This window comes from Bos mutus, chromosome 22 (genome assembly GCF_027580195.1).
Source record: "Bos mutus isolate GX-2022 chromosome 22, NWIPB_WYAK_1.1, whole genome shotgun sequence".
In the NCBI taxonomy this organism is placed as follows: Eukaryota; Metazoa; Chordata; class Mammalia; order Artiodactyla; family Bovidae; genus Bos; species Bos mutus.
Window position 1 is genome coordinate 70,332,662 of NC_091638.1, and position 22,288 is coordinate 70,354,949.

General features: G+C 39.2%; 1 protein-coding gene across 1 annotated transcript in view; it reads left to right on the forward strand.

Annotated features, from left to right (window-relative positions):
- Positions 1–16,402, forward strand: part of LOC102276947 (solute carrier family 22 member 10) — a 35,063-nt gene extending 18,661 nt beyond the window's left edge. Inside the window, exons 2-10 of the mRNA XM_005904862.1 lie at positions 737–840; positions 6,727–6,881; positions 6,983–7,151; positions 8,844–8,967; positions 9,536–9,651; positions 11,710–11,924; positions 14,139–14,247; positions 14,707–14,910; positions 16,342–16,402. Coding sequence (XP_005904924.1) covers positions 737–840; positions 6,727–6,881; positions 6,983–7,151; positions 8,844–8,967; positions 9,536–9,651; positions 11,710–11,924; positions 14,139–14,247; positions 14,707–14,910; positions 16,342–16,402 — 1,257 coding nt within the window. The remainder of the gene's footprint in view (positions 1–736; positions 841–6,726; positions 6,882–6,982; positions 7,152–8,843; positions 8,968–9,535; positions 9,652–11,709; positions 11,925–14,138; positions 14,248–14,706; positions 14,911–16,341) is intronic.
- Positions 16,403–22,288: the final 5,886 nt, after the last annotated feature.

The following is a 22,288-nucleotide window of genomic DNA, read 5'->3' on the forward strand; positions in this document are numbered from 1 at the left end:
GGGGGCTCCCAAATCACTGCAGATGGTGACTGCAGCCATGAAATTAAAAGACGCTTACTCCTTGAAAGAAAAGTTATGACCAACCTAGATAGCCTATTCAAAAGCAGAGACATTACTTTGCCACCAAAGGTCCGTCTAGTCAAGGCAATGGTTTTTCCAGTGGTCATGTATGGATGTGAGAGTTGGACTGTGAAGAAAGCTGAGCACCGAAGAATTGATGCTTTTGAACTGTGGTGTTGGAGAAGACTCTTGAGAGTCCCTTGGACTTCAAGGAGATCCAACCAGTCCATTCTAAAGGAGATCAGTCCTGGGTGTTCATTGGAAGGACTGATGCTAAAGCTGAAACTCCAATTCTTTGGCCACCTCATGGGAAGAGTTGACTCATTGGAAAAGACTCTGATGCTGGGAGGGATTGGGGGCAGGAGGAGAAGGGGATGACAGAGGATGAGACAACTGGATGGCATCACTAACTCGATGGACATGAGTTTGGGTGAACTCCAGGAGTTGGTGATGGACAGGGAGGCCTGGCGTGCTGCAATTCATGGGGTCGCAAAGAGTCAGACATGACTGATCGACTGAAATGAACTGAACTGAAACTGTGACTAGAATGACATGGAGAAGTAAAGGTTGTAAAGGAAACCAGAGAGTAGTTCATTAAAGGACTACTAGATTGAGCAAATATGTAAGGATGTAACATACTGTGAAGCTCCTCTGTGCTGATTTCTTTCTCTTCCAGTGGGACCTCGTATGTGATCAACAGTCCCAGAAACCACTGATTCAATCCCTAGTCATGGCTGGAACACTGGTGGGGGGCCTCATCTATGGCCATCTCTCAGACAGGTGAGTATCTCCACATCACTGCTGCCCCTCCTCTGTAGTGTGTTCACAGTTTATTATTACTTGTTTCGTAAGGAAATGTTTCTTTAGTTCAAGGATACAATTTATGCTGCTGTGGGTTGCCTTGGTTTCCAGGGAGCTATAGATGGAAATTCAGAATTAGACTCATTGTGATGAATGCGATTTGTTGCCACGGGTCTCTCTGTTTTAACACAGAAATAACCTTTCCATAAGATTAAGGGCAGGGGGCATTTCAGAACAATTTTTAGAGGCAAGTTACCATAAAATTAGAGAGACCTCATAAAGATGAGAAGGAGTTACCAATGAGAAAAGAGAAGGTGTTTTCAAGATAGGTGGGTCAGCCTGTTTGAAGAAACAGAGTTGTAGCCCTTTGCCATGAAGTCTGTGTGTCCCTCACAGATCAGTGAGCTAAATGCTTGTAGGTTCCTACCTTGGTCCTCATGTCATGGTCTTGGGGGGGGGGCGGGGGGAGGGAGTGGGGAGGGGGGGTGTTCAGTCACTCAGGGTGTCCGACTTTTTACAGCCCTATGGACTGCATCCCTCCAGGCTCCTCTATCCACAGGATTTTCCAGGCAAGAATACTGGACTTGGTTGCCATTTGCTCCTCCAGGAGATCTTCCCGACCCAGGGATCAACCATGTCTCCTGCATTCCTGCATTGGCAGGCAGATTCTTTACCATGGAGCCACCTAGGAAGCCCATATCATGGTTACCCTACAGTAATTAGTGCTCTATGAAACTTCTGTGTTTCTGGGATGGTACTGAAGTTGGAGTAGAAATTATTGTGTCTATAATCTGGTTGTGTGATTATGTTAAAAAAAAAAAGAAAGAAAGAAAAAGCCTACTTACAGGTAATATTTGCCACCATATAAGCAATTAACTAATCCATAGACCTCATGTGTCACAATATGTGGTGTGAGAAGTTTGGGTTATCCTGTACCTGACAGTGGTCATTCTTAAAGTACATTCTTAAAGCAATAGGACAAACATGACAGCTACACATTTAAGTGTCCTAAAGGGGAAATGGGAGGCTTAGAGTAAGTATCCCTTGTCATTTGTAAACCTAATATTATTTAATCTTATAGCTGAAAATTGCGGACTCTGACTGTATCACCTCAGTGTAATTAGTCAAAGATTTCTGGATCAGAGTGCTCATTTGGACCAGCCTACTGACTGAGCCTTTTATGACTATTCATAATAAAATGCTGATTGAGAGTTTAGATGGACATAGAGTCATAGGTGTCTAGGTTTGTGTGTCTGTGTGAGTTATGATAGGAGTTGAGAGTGGAAAATTAGGTGAAGAGATAACATTGTAGCTAAGCTAAGGATTTTAAACTGACATAGGTAAAAAGTTTATGAGCACTGGCATCAAAAGCACAAATAGGAAAGGGAGACTATGTCAAAACAAGTCTGCTGCATAGCAAAATAAATGATTGACAAAATAAAAAGGAAATATGTAGAATGAGAGAAAAATATTTGAAAGCCATGTATCAGATAAAGAGTTATATCCAAAATGTACAGGGAATTACTACAACCATTTGAAAAAAACATAAATAACCTGTTGCTAAAATTGGGCAAAGGAGCTCAGTAGATAGTTCTTCAAAAAAAAGACAAAGAAATAGTCAACAGGTATATGAAGAGATACTTAGTATCACTGATCATCAGTTCAGTTCAGTCACTCAGTTGTGTCCAACTTTTTGTGACCCGGTGGACTGCAGCACACCAGGCTTCCCTGTCCATCACCAACTCCCGAAGCTTGCTCAAACTGATGTCCATCGAGTCAGTGATGTCATCCAACCGTCTCATCCTCTGTCGTCCCCTTCTCCTGCCTTCAATCTTTCCCAGCATCAGTCTTTTACAATGAGTCAGTTCTTCACAGCAGGTGGCCTTCCAATGAATATTCAAGACTGATTGCCTTTAGGATCGACTGGTTTGATCTCCTTGCAGTCCAAGGGACTCTCAAGAGTCTCCTCCAACAGCACAGTTTAAAAGCATCAATTCTTCAGCACTCAGCTTTCTTTATAGTCCAACTCTCACGTCCATACACGACTACTGGAAGAACCATAGCTTTCACTAGATGGGCCTTTGTCGGCAAAGTAATGTCTCTGCTTTTTAATATGCTGTCTAGGTTGGTCATAGCTTTTCTTCCAAGGGGCAAGCGTCTTTTAATTTCATGGCTACAGTCACCATCTGCAGTGATTTTGGAGCCCCCAAAAATAAAGTCTGTCACTGTTTTTATTTTTTACCCATCTACTTGCCATGAAGTGATGGGACTGGATGCCATGGCTTTAGTTTTTTAAATGTTGAGTTTTAAGCCAGCTTTTTCACTCTCCACTTTCACTTTAATCAAGAAGCTCTTTAGTTCATCTTTGTTTTCTACCATAAGGGTGGTGTCACCTGCGTATCTGAGGTTATTGATATTTCTCCTGGCAATCTTGATTCCAGCTGGTGCTTCTTCCAGCCTGGCATTTCGCATGATGTACTCTGCATACAAGTTAAATAAGCAGGGTGACAATATACAGCCTTGATGTACTCTTTTCCCAATTTGGCATCAGTCGGTTGTTCCATGTTTGGTTCTAACTGTTGCTTCTTGACCTGCATACAGATTTCTCAAGAGGCAGTTAAGGTGGTCTGGTATTCCCATCTCTTTAAGAATTTTCCACAGTTTCTAGTGATCCACACATGTCAAAGGGTTTGACATAATCAATAAAGCAGAAATAAATGTTTTTCTGGAACTCTCTTGCTTTTTCTATGATCCAATGGATGTTGGCAATTTGATCTCTGTTCTTCTTCCTCTGCTAAATCCAGCTTGAACATCTGGAAGTTCACGGTTCATGTACTGTTGAAACCTAGCTTGGAGAATTTTGAGCATTACTTTGCTAGAAAAATCAAAACAACAATGAGATAGAGCCTCACACCATTTGGATGGACATTGTATCCAAAACACTGCTGTCAATCCCGGAGTCAAAGAGCTTTTTCCTCATGCTTTCTCCCAGGAGTTTACTGTTTCCGGGCAATGTTTAAGTCATTCAGTTCAGTTCAGTTCAGTTCAGTTCAGTCGCTCAGTTGTGTCCGACTCTTTGTGACCCCATGAATTGCAGCACTCCAGGCCTCCCTGTCCATCACCAACTCCCAGAGTTCACTCAGACTCACGTCCATCGAGTCAGTGATGCCATCCAGCCATCTCATCCTCTGTCATCCCCTTCTCCTCCTGCCCCCAATCCCTCCCAGCATCAGAATCTTTTCCAATGAGTCAACTCTTCGCATGAGGTGGCCAAAGTACTGGAGTTTAAGTCATTAATCCATCTTAAATGAATTTTTGAATGATATGAATAGGGATCAAAGTTCATCCTTCTGCATGTGATTACCCAGTTTCTCAACATCATTATTGAAAAGAATATTACTGGCTCCTTTATCAAATGTGATATCTGAATAATTAATTTCTGGAATCATGATAAGAGCATTATTATATGTGTCCATCTTTATGGCAGTACCATAATCTTTTTATTACTGTAGCTTTATGGTATACTTTGAAATCAAAAGTGTGATGCTTCTAAGCTTGTATCTTCTTTGTCATAATTGCTTTGGCTATTTGGGAACATGTATGATTTCACATAAATTTTAGAATAGCTTTTGCTATTTCTGTGAAAAATGCCATTGGAATTTTTTTCATTGCAATCTTTTGGCAAGCATGGGAAGTAAATACCACTTGTATCAGCAGTTTACAATGTATAATAAGTTAATTAGCCTGGGGCATTTAAATTAGTAAGCTGCAGAGTCCGAACTCAAACCCCAAGACTTTTTATTTAGTAAACTTTATTTCTTAGAGTAGTTTTATGTTCATAGCAAAATTGAACAGAAAGTACAGAGATTTCTCATATACCCTTGATGCTGATAGTGGGGAAGATTACCATTGGAATTTTGATAGAGATCACATTGAATCTATAGATGGCTTTGGATAATATAGACATTTAAACAATACTAATTCTTCCAATCCATGTACATTGGTTATCTTTCCATTTGTTTGTGTCTTCTCCAAGTTCTTTCATCAAAGTCTTGCTGTAGTGTCTATGTATTTCATCTCCTTCATGAAACTGATACTTACTTTATAATTTTGATGCTATAGTAAATGGAATTGCTACCTTTTAAATTTCTCAGACATTGCATTCTTGGTGTATATAAATGCATTTAACTTCATATGTTGATTTTTGTATCTTGCAGTTTACTGAATTTGTAGATTGGTTCTAGCAAGTTGTTTGGTTGAATCTTTAGGATTTTCTATTAATATATATAAGTTCATATTATCTGTATCAAGGAAAATAAAATTCTTCCTTTCCAGTATGGTTACATTTTTCTTCTTTATCTTGCCTGATATCCCTAACAAGTACTTCCAGAATTGTATTGATAGAACTGGTGTGAGTGGGCACTTTTTATTCCCTGAACTTAAAGGAAAATCTTTCAAACTGTCTCTGCTGAGTATGATGTTCTCTGAAGGATTGTCTATATCACATTTATTGTGTTGAGTTATATTCCTTCTATACCACCGAATTGAGTATTTTTTATCATGAAAGGGTATTGTATCATGTCAAAAGGCTTTTTCATGTTTTGAGATCCTCTTTGGTATGCCCAAACTATCCCTTCCTTCCTGACAACTATAAGTTTGTTCTTTAAGTCTATGAGTCTGTTTCTGATTTGTAAATAAGTTCATTTCTATCATTTCTTTTTAGATTCTGCATATAAGGAATGCCATATGACATCTTTCCTCCTCTGTCTGACATTTTATTCAGTATTTCAATCTGTAGATCCATCCATGTTGCTGCAAATGCCATCATTTCATTCTGTTTTATGGCTGAATTATATTCCATTGTAGATATGTACCCCATCTTCTTTATCCATTCATTTATCAACAAACAATTCGATTGCTTTCATGCTTTGGCTATTGTAAATAGAGTTGCAATGAACATTGGGATGCATGTATTTTAAGGCCCTCTTTTCTTGATACCCAATGAAACAGAGAATTCACTTTTCCTTATTTGTTTTTCACCTTCTTTTTCCTTCATTCTCCATCTTAGGTAATTCTTTCATCTGAGATATTTATATAACAGCCTCTGGCTGAATTATGGTGCTCTTATATTCTGTTCTAGAAAAGTATATTGCTTTAGGCCAATAAAATCAGATTCAACAAAGAGTGACTGTTACCTAACCCTTCAACAACTTTCATGCATTATTCCACTGATCTTTTGCATCCGTTTAGCCTTGCCTGTGTGGTCCTTGAGACCCAAGTACACTTTTAGCTCTCTTATGTTTCAGACACTTAAGAGACTATACACCAGGTTAAACACAGGCTAATACATGACTGCTTACAAAGGGTTACAATTTCCAACACCATGGTTTCTTCTGTGAGGTTATTTTTATTTTTGGCCATGCCACATGGCTTGCAGGATTTTAGCTCCTGGATCAGGAACAGAACTCATGCCTTCAGCAGTGAAAGCATGGAGTCCTAACCACTGGAACACCAGGGAAGAAAGTCAAAAAGAGAAAAACAAATATCATAAATTAACACATATATGGAATCTAGAAAAATGGTAGAGATGAACCTATTTGCAAAGAAGAAATAAAGACACAGATGCACAGTATCTTTTATATGGTGTCAGAGGCATCTGGTGGTTATATGATGAAGTTTTTGTATTATTAGCATATAGTCAAAGATTGTTGCTTTATGGAGATTTGCATTGTTGATTTAGCTCTTGTTTACTCAAGCTTTCAGGTACATGATTCTCTTGTTAAAGTTATAGAGTATGTTTTTGCTTTCTTAATTTGTTACCATAAATTATCATTACTCACATCACCTAAGCTGACTGTTTTGTAGGTTTGGGCGAAAGCTGATTCTCAAGTGGTGTTTACTCCAACTTGCCATCTCTGGGACCTGTACATCCTTCGCTCCCAACATCTTCATTTACTGCTTACTACGCTTCTTGTCGGGCTGTTCCATTGCAGTCATAATAACAAACAACTGTTTTCTAAGTAAGTCAACAATTCTGATCTAATCCATCTTCTTAGCCTTGAATTTGAGCTTGAAATTTCACACTTATTTGACATGATAACACTGTTTTAATATCTTTCAGTTATAGAGTGGACAAGATCCCAGTCGAAAGGCATGGTATTAACATTGATATACTGTGCCCTTAGTATTGGACAGATGATGCTGGGAGGACTGGCTTTTGTCTTTCGAGAATGGCGCACCCTGCAGCTGGTGTTGTCTGTACCTTTCTTTGTCTTCTTTCTCTCCTCAAGGTATGAAGTGTTCTCTCTCTCTCTTAAGGAAATCTGGGATAAAATGCACATTGAATTTGGATATATTGATTTTCTTATTCCCCGGCACATTCTTATTGTTTGGACCTGAAATCCATGTCTCTCACCTGTTCATTCTGGGCAATTTGAGTTTTGAGAAACATAACATGGAGTAACAATAATCTTTCTGCCTGTGAGTTCTGGGTATTTTCTGCCATCTGGTTCCTAAGTCTTTCCCAATATAAAGGTCATAGAGCTATTCCAATATTATTTTCCTTAATATAAAATACAGACTCAATTTTTTATATAAAAAAAGATATACTTTTAATTCTATTTGGCTTTGGAATGAATCAGGTCACAGAAAAGCTTTCAGTGATTTGCTCTGTTGCAGATGGAATTGGATGAAAAAGATGCAGAAAATTTATTCAAAGAGCTGTTTCACAAACTAGCAACAAGATTTTCCACTAGTTAAATTTGCATGCAAATTAGATGATTTACATTATGAATTCAGCACTCCTTCTTCCCTTAAATAACTTTAATAAATAATTATTAATGGATAACTTCATTCCCACACTAAATCCAATCTAGGAAAAATCAGATTTAGGAGAAGACAAGGAGATGACTGCAGGTTTTATAGAACAAGATGAGTTCAGAGAGAGAGGACAGTATAATCCATGTCAGACTCATCTGTTAAGTCATTCTATATTTGTAACAACACTACAAGGAAGCTAGCACTACTGTATCCATGTTATTAATGAGAAAACTGAGGCAGATGTAAAGAAGCAATTTGTTATTAATTGGTATTAGTAACTGGATAATTAGTTATCAACATAACTAGTAGTAGCAGGAGCAATTGTAGTCATTGTTAGGCTTTAAGCTGACATTATGGGGGCTTCTTTTTTAAAGAAATAGATACTATAAATATATATCATGTGCAAAAAGTTGTTTGTCCCATGCCACAGTGGAAGGAAATTATCATGTGAGGGACTCTCAAGATTAAGCTTGTCAAGCTTCTTGTAAATTCTCCTAGTGAGTAAGCAGAGAGGCAATTTGACTCCAAAGTCTGTGTTCCTTACTAGTAGTACAACTTTCAAGTGCACTGTCATGGAGTGGTTAGTCTCATATTCTCCTAGTATTTGTATAATAGATCTGGATTTTCTCACATTCCCTGGTGACTCAGACAGTAAAGAATCTGCCTACAATGCAGATTGGGTTCAGTCCCTGGATCAGGAAGATCACCTGGAGAAGGGAATAGCAACCCACTCCAGTATTCTTGCCTGGAGAATTCCATGGATCCTGGCGAGCTACAGTCAGTGGGGTCACAAAGAGTGGTACACGACGGAGCAGCTAACACTAACTAACTCATCCAACAAGTGAAGTGTTATATTTTAGATGGATAGCAAAATGCAGCTCTTATCAATTGACACGTGACAAATAATCAATGGCCTCTCAGGTGGTGCTAGTGGTAAAGATTCTGCCTGCCAATGCAGAAGACAACGCAAGAGATGTGGGTTCGATCCCTGGGATAGGAAGATCCCCTACAGAAGGAAATGGCAATCCACTCCAGTTTTCTTTTCAGGAAAATCCCATAAACAGAGGAGCCTGGCAGGCTACAGTCTTTGGGGTCTCAAGGAGTCAGACAGGACTGAGCGGCTGAGCACAACTGACTGCACTTGCGTGCTCATTTTTCATCAGGTGGCTGGTGGAATCTTCTCGATGGCTGATTATCACCAATAAACCAGATAAGGGCTTAAAGGAACTTAAAATAGTTGCACACAGAAATGGAATGAAGAATGCTGAAGAAATCCTGAACTTGGAGGTGAGTGGGAAAGGGAAGGGAATATGGTTACTTGGTTGAAGGGAAATCATAAACTGACCTGCCTTCTCCTTCTTGAGATAGACAAGCTGCTTTTCTAACAAGGACAGCTAGTTGAGAATGAAAATTCCCTAATCTTTCATGGGCATCTAATATAAAAGAAGCTTTGAGCACTGTGCAGCTACTTCTTTCTTTTTTAAACTTTATTTTGTGTTGGACTATTGCTGATTAACAATGTTGTGACAGATTAGGTGAACACTGATGGGGATTCAGGGATACATATAGGAGTATCCTTTAGCTCACTTCCTCTGAATCTAAAACTTTTCTACTCTTGAGTCACCCTACCTCCATCTATGGCCTCTTCTTCAAAATAGCACTTTAGCATTTAATTTCCTGAAGTCTCCCTTAACTCCCTACAACTTCCTTCATTTCATGTTCACATGTGATTGTGTATACAATACGATATACTAGAAAGAAAGAGAACACATATCTCTTGTCCTCTTGTGTGCCAGCGCACATCACAATTCCTGGCACTATGTTAGCAAATGCTACATGTTTGTTGTTGTTGAAGGGTTTGAGAGCGACCATGCAGGAGGAGCTGGAGACAGCACAGACTAAAACAACTATGTTTGACTTGTTCCGCACACCCAACCTGCGAAAAAGGATCTATCTCCTGTCCTTTGTGAGGTAGGCTACACATAGTGCATGTGAGAAGAAACATGAATCTGTTTATTTCAAATGTTATAACAGTATCGTGAGAGAAAGGGCATACTTGCATTTTTTAAATTAATTTATTTATTTTAATTGGAGGCTAATTACTTTACAATATTGTAGTGGTTTTTGCCATACATTGACATGAATCAGCCATGGGTGTACATGTGTCCCCCATCCTGAACCCCCCTCCCACATCCCTCCCCAACCCATCCCTCAGGGTCACGCAGTGCACCGGCCCTGAGCGCACTGTCTCATGCATTGAACCTGGACTGGTGACCTATTTCACATATGGCAATATACATATTTGCATTTAAAAGATGAAGGAAATAGGCCAAGTAAGACTCATGTGGAACTGATTTTACAATGACAGTTCAGTCATCTCACACTGTCAGTCTCTTCATTGGAGATTGAGGTTGAGAACTTCCCTCACAGTACAGATTTTGGCACTTAATTTTCTTCATTTATTCTTTGAATTTTAATTGAAGCAAATCTGGCACACTGTAATGTGAAAAGATCACAAATAAATACAGATCAATGAATATTTCAATGTCTAATAATGCACCCAACATACAAATCAAGATAGAACAGTCCTAATTTCCCAGGAGTTCTGCTCATGTAACCCATATAACCACCACCACCTCCACCACGACCCCACTCTCATCTCCTCCTCACTGCCCTGAACTGTGCACTGTTCCGATCTCCATCACTACAGATGAGTGGTGCCTGATCTTAACCTTCACATAATAAATGACAGAAGCATTCTGTGACAGGTCTCCTTTCTTCAGGCTCATTCATGAAGATTCACCCACTCTGTTGCTTGTACCTGTAAACCTGGTAAACTGTTCTCCCCAGTGTTCTAGTTTCTATTACATGAATACACTGCAATGTCTGTATGTACTTCAAACTTGGTGGACTTTATTTGTTTCCTTTTTGGATACAGTTTGTGTGCTAGAACAAGATTTGCTTCTGTAGCAAATCTTGTTCATTATTTCTTGACGAGATGTAACTACTAACTTTGATAGAGTCAGGAGGAGAAACTTTAATTTTTGAAGACTTACACATACATCAGCCACTGGAAAATACATACCCACTGCCAATCTTAAGAAGTAACTACTAAGCTGAACAATTTACTTCTTTCCAGACATATCTTAGTAGATGTCTGCATTTAAATGCATTGTGCTGTTTCAACATTTCTTTACTCACTAGGAAACACAGATTTATGTTCTGGAATCCTACACAATCAGAATGGAAGAAAAAAGTATAGATAATGATCAAGAAAGACCTTGCTTAAAATTGCTGTGATCTGTGGTATTTCTTGTTGTAAGTTCTAAGTGTAGCTCTCTCTGGTTGTAGTAGATCTTTAAAGTGGGCTCATGTCTAGATGCTTTCTGTGTAAGATGTAGATCCCCTGTGGCAATATTTCACTACATTTCTGATGGTACAGTTGGTGCACATTTGCTTTCTGAATTCTCCCATTTTCCCTTGGTGCTAAGAAATCAGATACAAAGTTTAAATTCCCCAGAATTCTGTTAGACCCCAGGGCACTGCTCCCAGGTCAAGGAGATACTGGTAGTCTCTTTGCAACTTCAATCATAGTTGAGAAAAAGGGAATTCTTCCCAGTACTGGTGTTGGGGGACGAGAGGGAGGACTCACAGAATTCATACACACATACGTACATTTATGCAGACAACACACAAAAAGAAATCCTTCTCCAATTTATAAGTTTTAATCATTCTGTATTCAATTTCTCTAAACCATTCACTTTGGTGGACTGGGCCAGATTATGTATTCCTGTCATTGTCAACTCTATGCTTAGGGACTCAGAAAAAAAATGACAAGAGGGAGTGTCACTTTCATATACAGACACATAATCTTTTATTGTATCTTTATCACCTTAAAATGAAGTATTACAGAAATCAGACTGGGCCTTTATTCTTTAACCTTGACCATTGGCTGCCTGGGTCAACATAATCATCAATGACAGCAATGGGCTCTAATCTATGGCTTGGGTCTTCTTTTGTTCACTACAGATTTGCAGGCACAATACCCTTTTTTGGCATTATTGTCAATCTACAGCACTTTGGAAGCAATATTTTCCTGTTCCAGGTAATCTTTGGAGCTCTCACTATCTCAGTCCGATGTCTTGCACTTTACCCACTGAACAATGTGGGCCGTCGACCAACCCAGATGTTTTTCATGTTCCTGGTGGGACTTTCCATTTTGATCAACATGTTTGTGCCTCAAGGTGAGAGAAGATTGGAATTTGGGGAAAGGAAGTGTCTTTTTCAAACCACCATGGATTGTGTTGGGTCATACTGTCTGGAGCCAGCAGTGAAGAATGGTATCAATTAAAAAGAAAGAAAAAAAAAAAAAAAACGAACCACCCCCACACCTCAGGGCCTTTTAAGGTAGATCAGACAGCATTCTGTCTATGGAACGTATTTCTCCCAGTGCAGTGCCCTATCAGAGACCATGACCCCAAACCCTGAGACTGAAACTCTTGCCTTCAGAGACAGCCCACACTCTGTCTATGGAGCAGGTGGTCGTTTAGTTGTTAAATCATGTCTGACTCTTGCAACCCCATGTTGTGGTCCATAAGGCTCCCCTGTCCTCTGTCCATGGAACTTTCCAGCAAGAATACTGGAGTGGGTTACCATTTCCTTCTCCAGGAGATTTTCCCGACCCAGGGATAGAACAAGGCTCTCCTGCATTGTAGGTGGATTCTTCACCAAGTGAGGCACCAGGGAAGCCCAATTAAAGGCTAAGCCCTACCCAAACCAATCAAAGAGTTTATGAGAAATTCTAATAAGATTTTAGAAAAAGAACCAGAGATCAGCAAGTGGCAGTTCAGACATCCATTTATCATCTTACATAGTGAAAGTTGTCTATAAACTGGTACCATTAGTCCTGACAGTTCCTCTAGGACAGGACTTATTCAGTCGCCATTCACACTTTTAATAACAAGGATGGAGGGGTGAGATCTTGCAATTATATCCCAGGTGAAAACAGAGTATGGTCACTCCCTCTGTTTTGGCTCAGTACCAGATATGATGGGGCTACCCTGGTAGTTCAGCTGGTAAAGAACCCACCTGCAATGCAGGAGACTCTGGTTTAATTCCTGGGTCAGGAAGATCCCCCAGAGGAGGACATGGCAACCCACTCTAGTATTCTTGCCTGGAAAATCCCAGGGACAGAGGAGCCCAGTGGACTACAGTCCATAGGGTTGCAAAGAGTTGGACACAACTGAAGGAACTGCACGTGCATGCACTTGGTAGTTCTATTTTTAGTTCTTTACAGAACCTCCATACAGTTCTCTATAGTGGTTGTATCAATTTATATTCCCATCAACAGTGCAAGAGGATTTCCTTTTCTCCACACATTCTCCAGCATTTATTGCTTATAGATTTTTTTGTTGATGGCCATTATGACTGGTGTGAGGTGATATTCCATCGTAGTTTTGATTTGCATTTCTCTAATAATGAGCAATGTTGAGCATCTTTTCATGTGTTTGTTGGCCATCTCTATGTTTATGTCTTCTTTGGAGAAATATCTATTTAGGTCTTCCACTCGTTTTTTATTGTGTTGTTTGGGTTTCTTTTATATTGAGCTGCATGAGCTGTTTGTATATTTTGGAGATTAATCCCTTGTCAGTTGCTTCATTTGCAATTATTTTCTCAGATTCTGAAAGTTGTCTTTTCATCTTGTCTGTGGTTTCCTTTGCTGTGCAAAACTTTTAAGTTTAATTAGGTCCCATTTATTTGTTTTCATTTTTATTTTCATTACTCTATAAGGTGCAGCTAGGGGATCTTGCTGCCATTTATGTCAAAGAGTATTCTGCCTGTGTTTTCCTTTAAGAGTTTTATAGTGTCTGGCCTTACAGTTAGGACTTTTATCCATTTTGAGTTTATTTTTTTAATAGGGTTAAGAAATGTTTACATTCCATTCTTTTTCGTGTAGCTGTCCAGGTTTCCCAGCACCAAATATTGAAGAGGTTGTCTTTTCTCCATTATATTTTCCTTCATCCTTTGTCAAAGTTTAGGTAACCATAGTTCATGAGTTTATGTCTGTACTTTCTATCCTACCCAAAGCAATCTACAGATTCAATACAATTCCCATTAAATTGCCAATGGCATTTTCAAAGAACTAGAACAAAAAAATTTGTATGGAACCACAAAGAACTCCCAATAGCCAAAGCAACCTGGAGTAAGAAAAATGGAGCTCAAGGAATCAGGATCCCTGAATTAAGACTACACTACAAAGCTATGGTAAACAACACAGTATGGTACAGGCACAAAACAGAAATATAAATCACTGGAACAGGATAGAAAGCCCAGAGGTAAATCTACAATATATTTAAGAAATACAAACAGCCTATAGAGTTTTTTTTACTGACTAAATTTTGTGGATGTTGATTTCTTCAGCCCAGATTTTTTAATCTCACTGATCTTCTCGTCTCCAGATATGCAGACCCTGCGTGTGATTTTGGCAAGTGTGGGAATTGGCTGTGCTGCTGCCTCTCACACCTGTTTTTCTGTTCACCAAAGTGAACTCCTCCCCACGATTGTCAGGTATGAGTTTATGAATACTCTGCCAGGGCCCAGAAGAGAACTTTCCCAGCTAATTGGTGCTTATTCAAGAGAATAAACATAATAAGATCTGTTATTATAAAGCAATTATCAGTATTTGTAATAGTGCTTTAAAAATAATTATAACCAAAATTACTGCAAATGCTGACTTTGTGCCATGTACCATGCTAAGCAGTACTTCAATGCATCCTCTCTTAACTTTTTAGAAGATTTGTCAGACTAGTCACAATATGTAACACTCTGTTTAAAGAGTAATTCATATTGACCTTGACAAAGACATCTAGCAAATCACAGAGCAAATGACAAAAGCAAGACGTTTTCATCAAGCTCATGATTTAATACTTGTGGGGTTTTCTGGTTCAAAATAAAGTCAAAATAATAGATCATGAATTAAAGTCCAGAATTTAACTGGATTATTATATATTGTCATTTACCCTTCAGAGCAAAAGCTGCAGGATTAGATTTGTTGGCTAACAGGTGTGGGGCAGCACTGGCTCCCCTGCTGATGACCCTAGTGGTGTATCTACCCACTCTGCCCTGGATCATCTATGGAGTGTGTCCCATCATTGCTGTTCCTGTTCTCCTTCTCCTACCTGAAACTAGAAATCTGCCTCTGCCTGACACCATCCAGGATGTAGAAAATAAGTGAGTAAACCTTCTAACCATCCCCTGGGAGGGACTGTGTGCTTTGGATCTGTGGGTGAGAAAGGCAACACACCACATGGGTCCCTCAGATCACTGGGGAGGCTGAACCTTGCCAGGATACTCCCATCTCGGGCCATTGCCTTCATGAGTGGTGAGGTCATTTCTATTCACTGTGAGTTTCAATCTAGACTGCAGAGATCCCTTCTGCCCTGTTCTCTTTGGTAGTTTTAGTGCTGAAGAGAAGATATTAGCTCTACTAATATCTTAGGGCACATCTTACCTGCCCTCATGAGAGACATACATTTCCGATCATATTTCATGGTCTTCAGATCCATAAAAATTAAAGTTTCTGTTTAAAAAGATACTAGAGAGATAAATATTATATTGGTGCCTATAAGACTAGGCAATTTTGCTGCCATAAATAATGGAAATATTGAGGATAAGGAAAATAAGAAACTGGTAAAAAATATTTGTAAATAAGAAAAATGTTCGGTCACTCAGTCATGTCCAACTCTTTGCAACCCCATGGACTGTAGCCCACCAGACTCCTCTGTCAATGGAATTTTTCACACAGGAATACTGTGATAGGTTGCCATTTCCTACTCCAGGAGATCTTTCTGACCCAGGGAATGAACTCCAAATTCTTGTGTCTTCTGCATTGGCAGGTAGATTCTTTACCACTGCCCCACCTAGGAAGACCATTACTGACCTACAGCTTCCATAATGAAGTGACTCAAACTGAGCTCCTTAAATAACAGAAATTTATTGTCTCACAATTATATAGGCTGGAAGTCTGAGCTGTAGTTGTTGGCAGGGCCATGTCCCCACTATAGGCTCTAGGGAAGGGTCTGTTCCAGGTCTCTCTTACATTTCAATAGTTTCTTTGCTTGTGGCAGCATAACTCCAATTTTCACATGGCATCTCCCTGCACACTTCTGTGTCCTGATGTTCCCTTTGTGTAAAGACACCAGTCTAATTGGATTAGGGGCCCATCCTAGCCCAATATGACCTCATCTTAATTCATTTTATCTGCAACTTCCCTGTTTCCGAATATGGCAATCTCACATTTGAGGTACTAAGAGTTATAACTTGAACACATGAATTTTAGGAGAGACATGATTCAACCCGTAACAAACGGGGAACTCCCTTAGGATTTTCAGTTCACCTCTTTCAGCCTTTCTTCCATCACTGGCCAGACCTCTAAAGAGACCAAATGATAGTAGCAACTTTCTAGGATCTCCACAGTCAGCAGAGCCTATTCCAGCATGAGTGTCAATCCCATAGATTTTATTGAATTAAAAAAGATGATGGAGAGGATCAATTTGTACTTATGTATGGAGGGCACACAAACCTATTTTCACATTTTCTTTTTTAAAGGTTGTTTTTCATTTACTTATTGGTTGGTTGACTGGTTGTTTCTTGTTTTCCCAGGAAAAAATTTTCAAGGAAAGTAAATGAAAAAGATTTCTACATAAAAGTGACAAAGTTTTAAGGAGTTATTGGTGAAGAAAAGAAAAATACAAAGAACAAATATGAATTTTCCTTTTTATTCACAAACTAGCAAGAAAATATACTGGAAAATGTATCTCACTTACAATCATTATATTAATTTGCACTTTATCATATACTTTGTTGGAACATGTAATTTCATGAACAGTTTGATTTGGTGGGAAGTAGTTTAAAAGTTTTGAATTTATCAATAAACTATTAATAGACAGGATGATTCAGATTCAGAAACAAAGAAACACCATGGAATTAGGATCTGACTGGTTGATACATGGAACAGCATATGGTGAACTTTAAAAAAATTTACAAAAATCAGAGCACTATATCATATGTAAATGGCCATTGAAAGAAATCCGGAAACAGATACCCAATATGTATATGCTTAACATAATACATTTGACATCATAAATCTCCTTCAAAAGAAAGCTTATGTAATCCTTGAATATCTTGTGTGTGTGAGCTCAGTCGTGCCTGACTCTTTGCGATCCCATGGACTGTAGCCCACCAGGCTCCTCTGTCCATGGACTTTTCCAGGCGAGAATACTGGAGCAGGTTGCCATTTCTTTCTCCAGGGACCTTCCTGACCCAGGGATCGAACCCACATCTCTTACATCTCCTGTATTCGCAGGTTGGTTCTTTACCACTAGTGCCACCTGGGAAGCAATCTTTGAAAATACAATCATTGAAATGATAATAGTGACTTTTTTAATGGCGGGATTTAAATGACTATTACTTTCTCTTTGGATTTTCTCTTTTCATATTTTCAACAATTAGCATATATAATTTTAGTATTTTAAGACATCAAAATTGAAGTATAAGCAACTTCAAATGTGTATGCATTTAATAAAATCACTACAAGTTAAAAACTATACTCCCAATCTCTCAATTTACCCCTCTCCTTCTTTACCCCAGTAACCATAAGACTGGTTTCTACGTCTGCAACTCAATTTCTGTTTTGTAAATAGGTTCATATACACACTGTGTTGTGCTGTACTTAGTTGCTCAGTTGTGTCCAGCTAGATGACCCCATGGACTGTAGCCACCCAGGCTCCTCTGTCCATGGAGATTCTGCATGTAGGAATGCTGGAGTGGGTGGTCTATCCCTTCTCCAAGGGATCTTCCCAATCCAGGAATTGAACCGGGGTCTCTTGCATTGCAGGAGAATTCTTTACCAGCTGAACTACCAGGGAAGCCCCATATACATACTACAAAATATAAAACAGGTAACTAATAAGGACTTACTCTATACCACAGGGAACTCTACTCAATAATCTGTAATGATCTAGAAGGGTAAAGAATCTTAAAAAGATTGGATATATCTGTATGTATAACTAATTCGCTCTGCTGTGAAGCAGAAAATAATACAACACTATAAATCAACTATGAAGTGAAGTGAAGTCGCTCAGTCGTGTCTGACTCTTTGCGACCCCATGGACTGTAGCCTACTGGGCTCCTCATCCAAGGGATTTTCCAAGCAAGAATACTGGAGTGGGTTGCCATTTCCTTCTCCAAGGGAACTTTCCGACCCAGGGATCGAACCCATGTCTCCCACATTGTAGGCAGACGCTTTACCGTCTGAGCCAAAAGGGAAGGCTGTATCAACAATACTCCAATATAAAAATTTTTAAATAACAAAATATATGATTCAATGGGAAAAAACTGTATTTCAAGTGTGATGGCTAATCCATATAGGAAAAGTTAATAGCAATTTAAGACACAACAAATCTGAAAAATAATATTTCATTTTAAAAAGAACAGACTCAAAAGTAATAACAATTCTCATTGTGGTTGGGGGTACACTGCAATAGGCATTCATATACAAGACAACGTGGTATAGTTTAAAAAAGCCAATATGCTCTAATGCTGCCAAAAACAGTTGACATTATGTTAAGAGTTCTACTCAATTTGTAGTTCCTCAAACACTTGTGTATGAAAAGTGAAAGTGAAAACCACTCAGTCATGTCCGACTCTTCACGACCCCTGGACTATACAGTCAATGGAATTCTCCAAGCCAGAATATTGGAATGGGTATCCGTTCCCTTCTCCAGGGGATCTTCATAACCCAGGGATTGAACCCAGGTCTCCCACATTGCAGGCGGATTCTTTACCAGCTGAGCCACAAAGGAAGCCCAAGCATACTGGAATGGGTAGCCTATCCCTTCTCCAATGGAGCTTCCTGACCCAGGAATCGAACTGGGGTCTCCTGCATTGCAGGTGGACTCTTTACCAACTGAGCTATCAGGGGAGCCCCTTGTCATGTATATGTAACATACAAAGGACTTAACTTGTTCCTGTGGATACAGAGATTTGATGAGACAAAAAACATAATATCAGAACTCTCATGTAGGCCACAGTGCAACTTGGGTGTCATATTTTGATTTTCTATAAGTCTGTGATTATAACTTGGAGGCTCAAGTCTCTCCAATTTGGAAGGATTCCAGAATTATGTTGCATGTATATTCTCAAAATCTCTCCACTGTGGTATCTTTATACAAAGCCAAAATTATGAGTTTCAGATGAAAGGGTGGGTTTCATTATTCTGTTGACTTCTTGCATCTCAATCACAACAGAGAGAAGAATTTCTCTTTTCTCAAATAGTGATTGAAGCTGGAAAGAGACATCTGTGTCACCTTGATCTAGGAGCACAGTTTCCTAGAATCTAACACAATTCTGGGAAACTTAAACTTCATTTCTGATTTCTTAGGACTAAGAGAAAGTGTAAGGATACGGGAAAGCAAACTTGCACCATCAGAAATGGAATCAAAGCTTTCCAATGGGTGGTCTACATTTTACCCAGAAAGCATCTAAGGGAAGAGGTCCACTTTAATGATCTACTACACCCAGAGAGAGCTACACTTAGATATTGCAACAGACGAAACACCACAGATCAGAGCAATTGCAAGCAAGGCCACTCTTGAACATTATCTCAGCTTTTTCCTTGTACTTTGTCTATGATTCAGAAACATAATTCTCTGTCTGAGTGAATACTGAAAAGGTGAAAAAGCACAATGCAATTAAATGCAAATGGGGTCCACTAGGATATGCCCTCAGTTCAGTCAATCAGTCAAGTCCGACTATTTGCGACCCCATGGACTGCAGCAGGCCAGGCCTCCCTGTCCATCACCAACTCCCAGAGTTTACTCAAACTCATGTCCATTGAGTCAGTGATGTCATCCAACCATCTTATGCTCTGTCGTCCCCTTCTCCTCCTGCCTTCAATCTTTCCCAGTATCAGGGTCTTTTCCAATGAGTCAGTTCTTTGCATCAGGTGACCAAAGTATTGGAGTTTCAGCTTCAGCACCAGTCCTTCCAATGAATATTCAGGACTGATTTCCTTTAGGATGGACTGGTTGGAGCTTCTTGCAGTCCAAGGGACTCTCAAGAGTCTTCTCTAACACCACAGTTCAAAAGCATCAATTCTTTGGGACTCAGCTTTCGTTATAGTCCAACTCTCACATCCATACATGAGTACTGGAAAAACCACAGCTTTGACAAGCTGGATCTTTGTCAGCAAAGGAATGTCTGCTTTTTAATATGCTGTCTAGTTTCGTCATAGTTTTTCTTCCAAGAAGCAAGTGTCTTTTAATTTCATGGCTGCAGTCACCATCTGCAGTGATTTTGGAGCCCCCAGAAATAAACTCTGTCATTGTTTCCATTGTTTCCACATCTATTTGTCATGAAGTGATGGGACTGGATGCCATGATCTTAGTTTTTTGAATGTTGAGTTTTAAGCCAAGTTTTTTACTCTCCTATTTCACTTTCATCAAGAGGTTCTTTAGTTCTTCTTCCCTTTCTGCCAGAAGGGTGGTGTCATCTGCATATCTGAGGTTATTGATATTTCTCCCAGCAATCTTGATTCCAACTTTTGCTTCATCCAGTCTGGCATTTTGCATGATGTACTCTGCGTGAAAGTTAAATAAGCAGGGTGATAATATACAACCTTGATGTACTCCTTTCCCAATTTGGAACCAGTCTGTTGTTCCATGTCCAGTTCTAACTGTTGCTTCCTGACCTGCATACAGATTTCTCAGGAAGCAGACCAGGTAGCCTGGTATTCCCATTTCTTGAAGAATTTTCCACAGTTTTTGTGATCCACAGAAAGGCTTTGGCATAGCCAATAAAGCAGAAGTACATGTTTTTCTGGAACTCTCTTGCTTTTTCAATGATCCAACGGATATTGGCAATTTAATCTCTGGTTCCTCTTCCTCTGCTAAATCCAGCTTGAACATCTGGAAGTTCGAGGTTCATGCATTGCTGAAGCCTGGCTTGGAGAATTTTGAGCATTATTTTGCTAGCATGTGAGATGAGTACAATTGTGTGGTAGTTTGAACATTCTTTAGCATTGCCTTTCTTTGGGATTGGAATGAAAACTGATCTTTTCCAGTCCTGTGGCCACTGCTGAGTTTTCCAAATTTGCTGCCATATTAACTGCAGCAATTTCACAGCATCATCTTTTAGCATTTGAAATAGCTCAACTGGAATTCCAATACCTCCCCTAGTTTTGTTTGTAGTGATGCTTCCTAAGGCCCATCTGACTTCACATTCCAGGATGTCTGGCTCTAGGTGAGTGATCACAACATCATGATTATCTTGGTCGTGAAGATCTTTTTTGTATAGTTCTTCTGTGTATTCTTGCCACCTCTTCTTAATATCTTCTGCTTCTGTTAGGTCCATACCATTTCTGTCCTTTATTGTGCCCATCTTTGCCTGAAATGCTCCCTTGTTATCTCTAATTTTCTTGAAGAGATCTCTAGTCTTTCTCATCCTATTGTTTTCCTCTATTTCTTTACATTGATCACTGAGGAAGGCTTTCTTATCTCTCCTTGCTATTCTTTGGAACTCTGCATTCAAATGGGTTTATCTTTCCTTTTCTCCTTTGCCTTTCACTTCTCTTCTTTTCTCAGCTATTTGTAAGGCCTCCTCAGACAGCCATTTTGCCTTTTTGCATTTCTATTTTTTTTGGGGGGGGGGCGGGTGGAGGGGTGCAGGATGGTCTTGATCACTGCCTCCTGTACAATGTCATGAACTTCTGTCCATAGTTCTTCAGGTGCTCTGTCTATCAGATCTAATCCCTATAATCTATTTCTCACTTCCACTGTATAATCATAAAGGATTTGATTTAGGTCATACCTGAATGGTCTAGTGGTTTTCCCTACTTTCTTCAATTTAAGTCTGAATTTTGCAATAAGGAATCCATGGTCTGAACTCCTTAAGTTTCCATTAATATTCATTTTATTCATCTTATGTTCCCATAAGTATTCATCTTATGAAAACTAAATCACTAGCAAGGAGAACATCCTACTGCTACATCAACAGAATGGATGGATCTTCATGAATGAGCATGAGGAAAGGAGGTTTTCACAGAATCTTCTTACCATTTACATTATGTGAAGGTTAGGATCAGACTAAACTGTAATACAGCGATGGAGATCAGGACAGTACACAGAACATGACACTGAGAAGGAAATGAGAGTGAGGCTGTGGTGGTGGTGGCTATTAGTGTGATACAGGATATAAATGAGAGGATCTTCTGAGGGTTTCAAATTTTTCCATCTTGATCAGGACTTTGGTTACATTTTAATTATTGAAATAGTCATTGACATGTACATATTCTCTATTCATGACTTCATGCACGAGATTTGCTTCAACTAAAATTCAAAGAAAAATGAAGAATATTAAATGACAAAATCTGTACTGTGAGGGAAGTTCTCTACATCAGTCTCCAGTGATGAGACTGACAGTGTAATATGAATAAGGAATTCTACACAATGTAATCAGTTCCATGTGAGTCTTATATGATGTGTTTTCCTCACCTTTATCTCCAAATCAATCTTCTCACAACACTGTTATGAACTTTGAAATACATAGATTA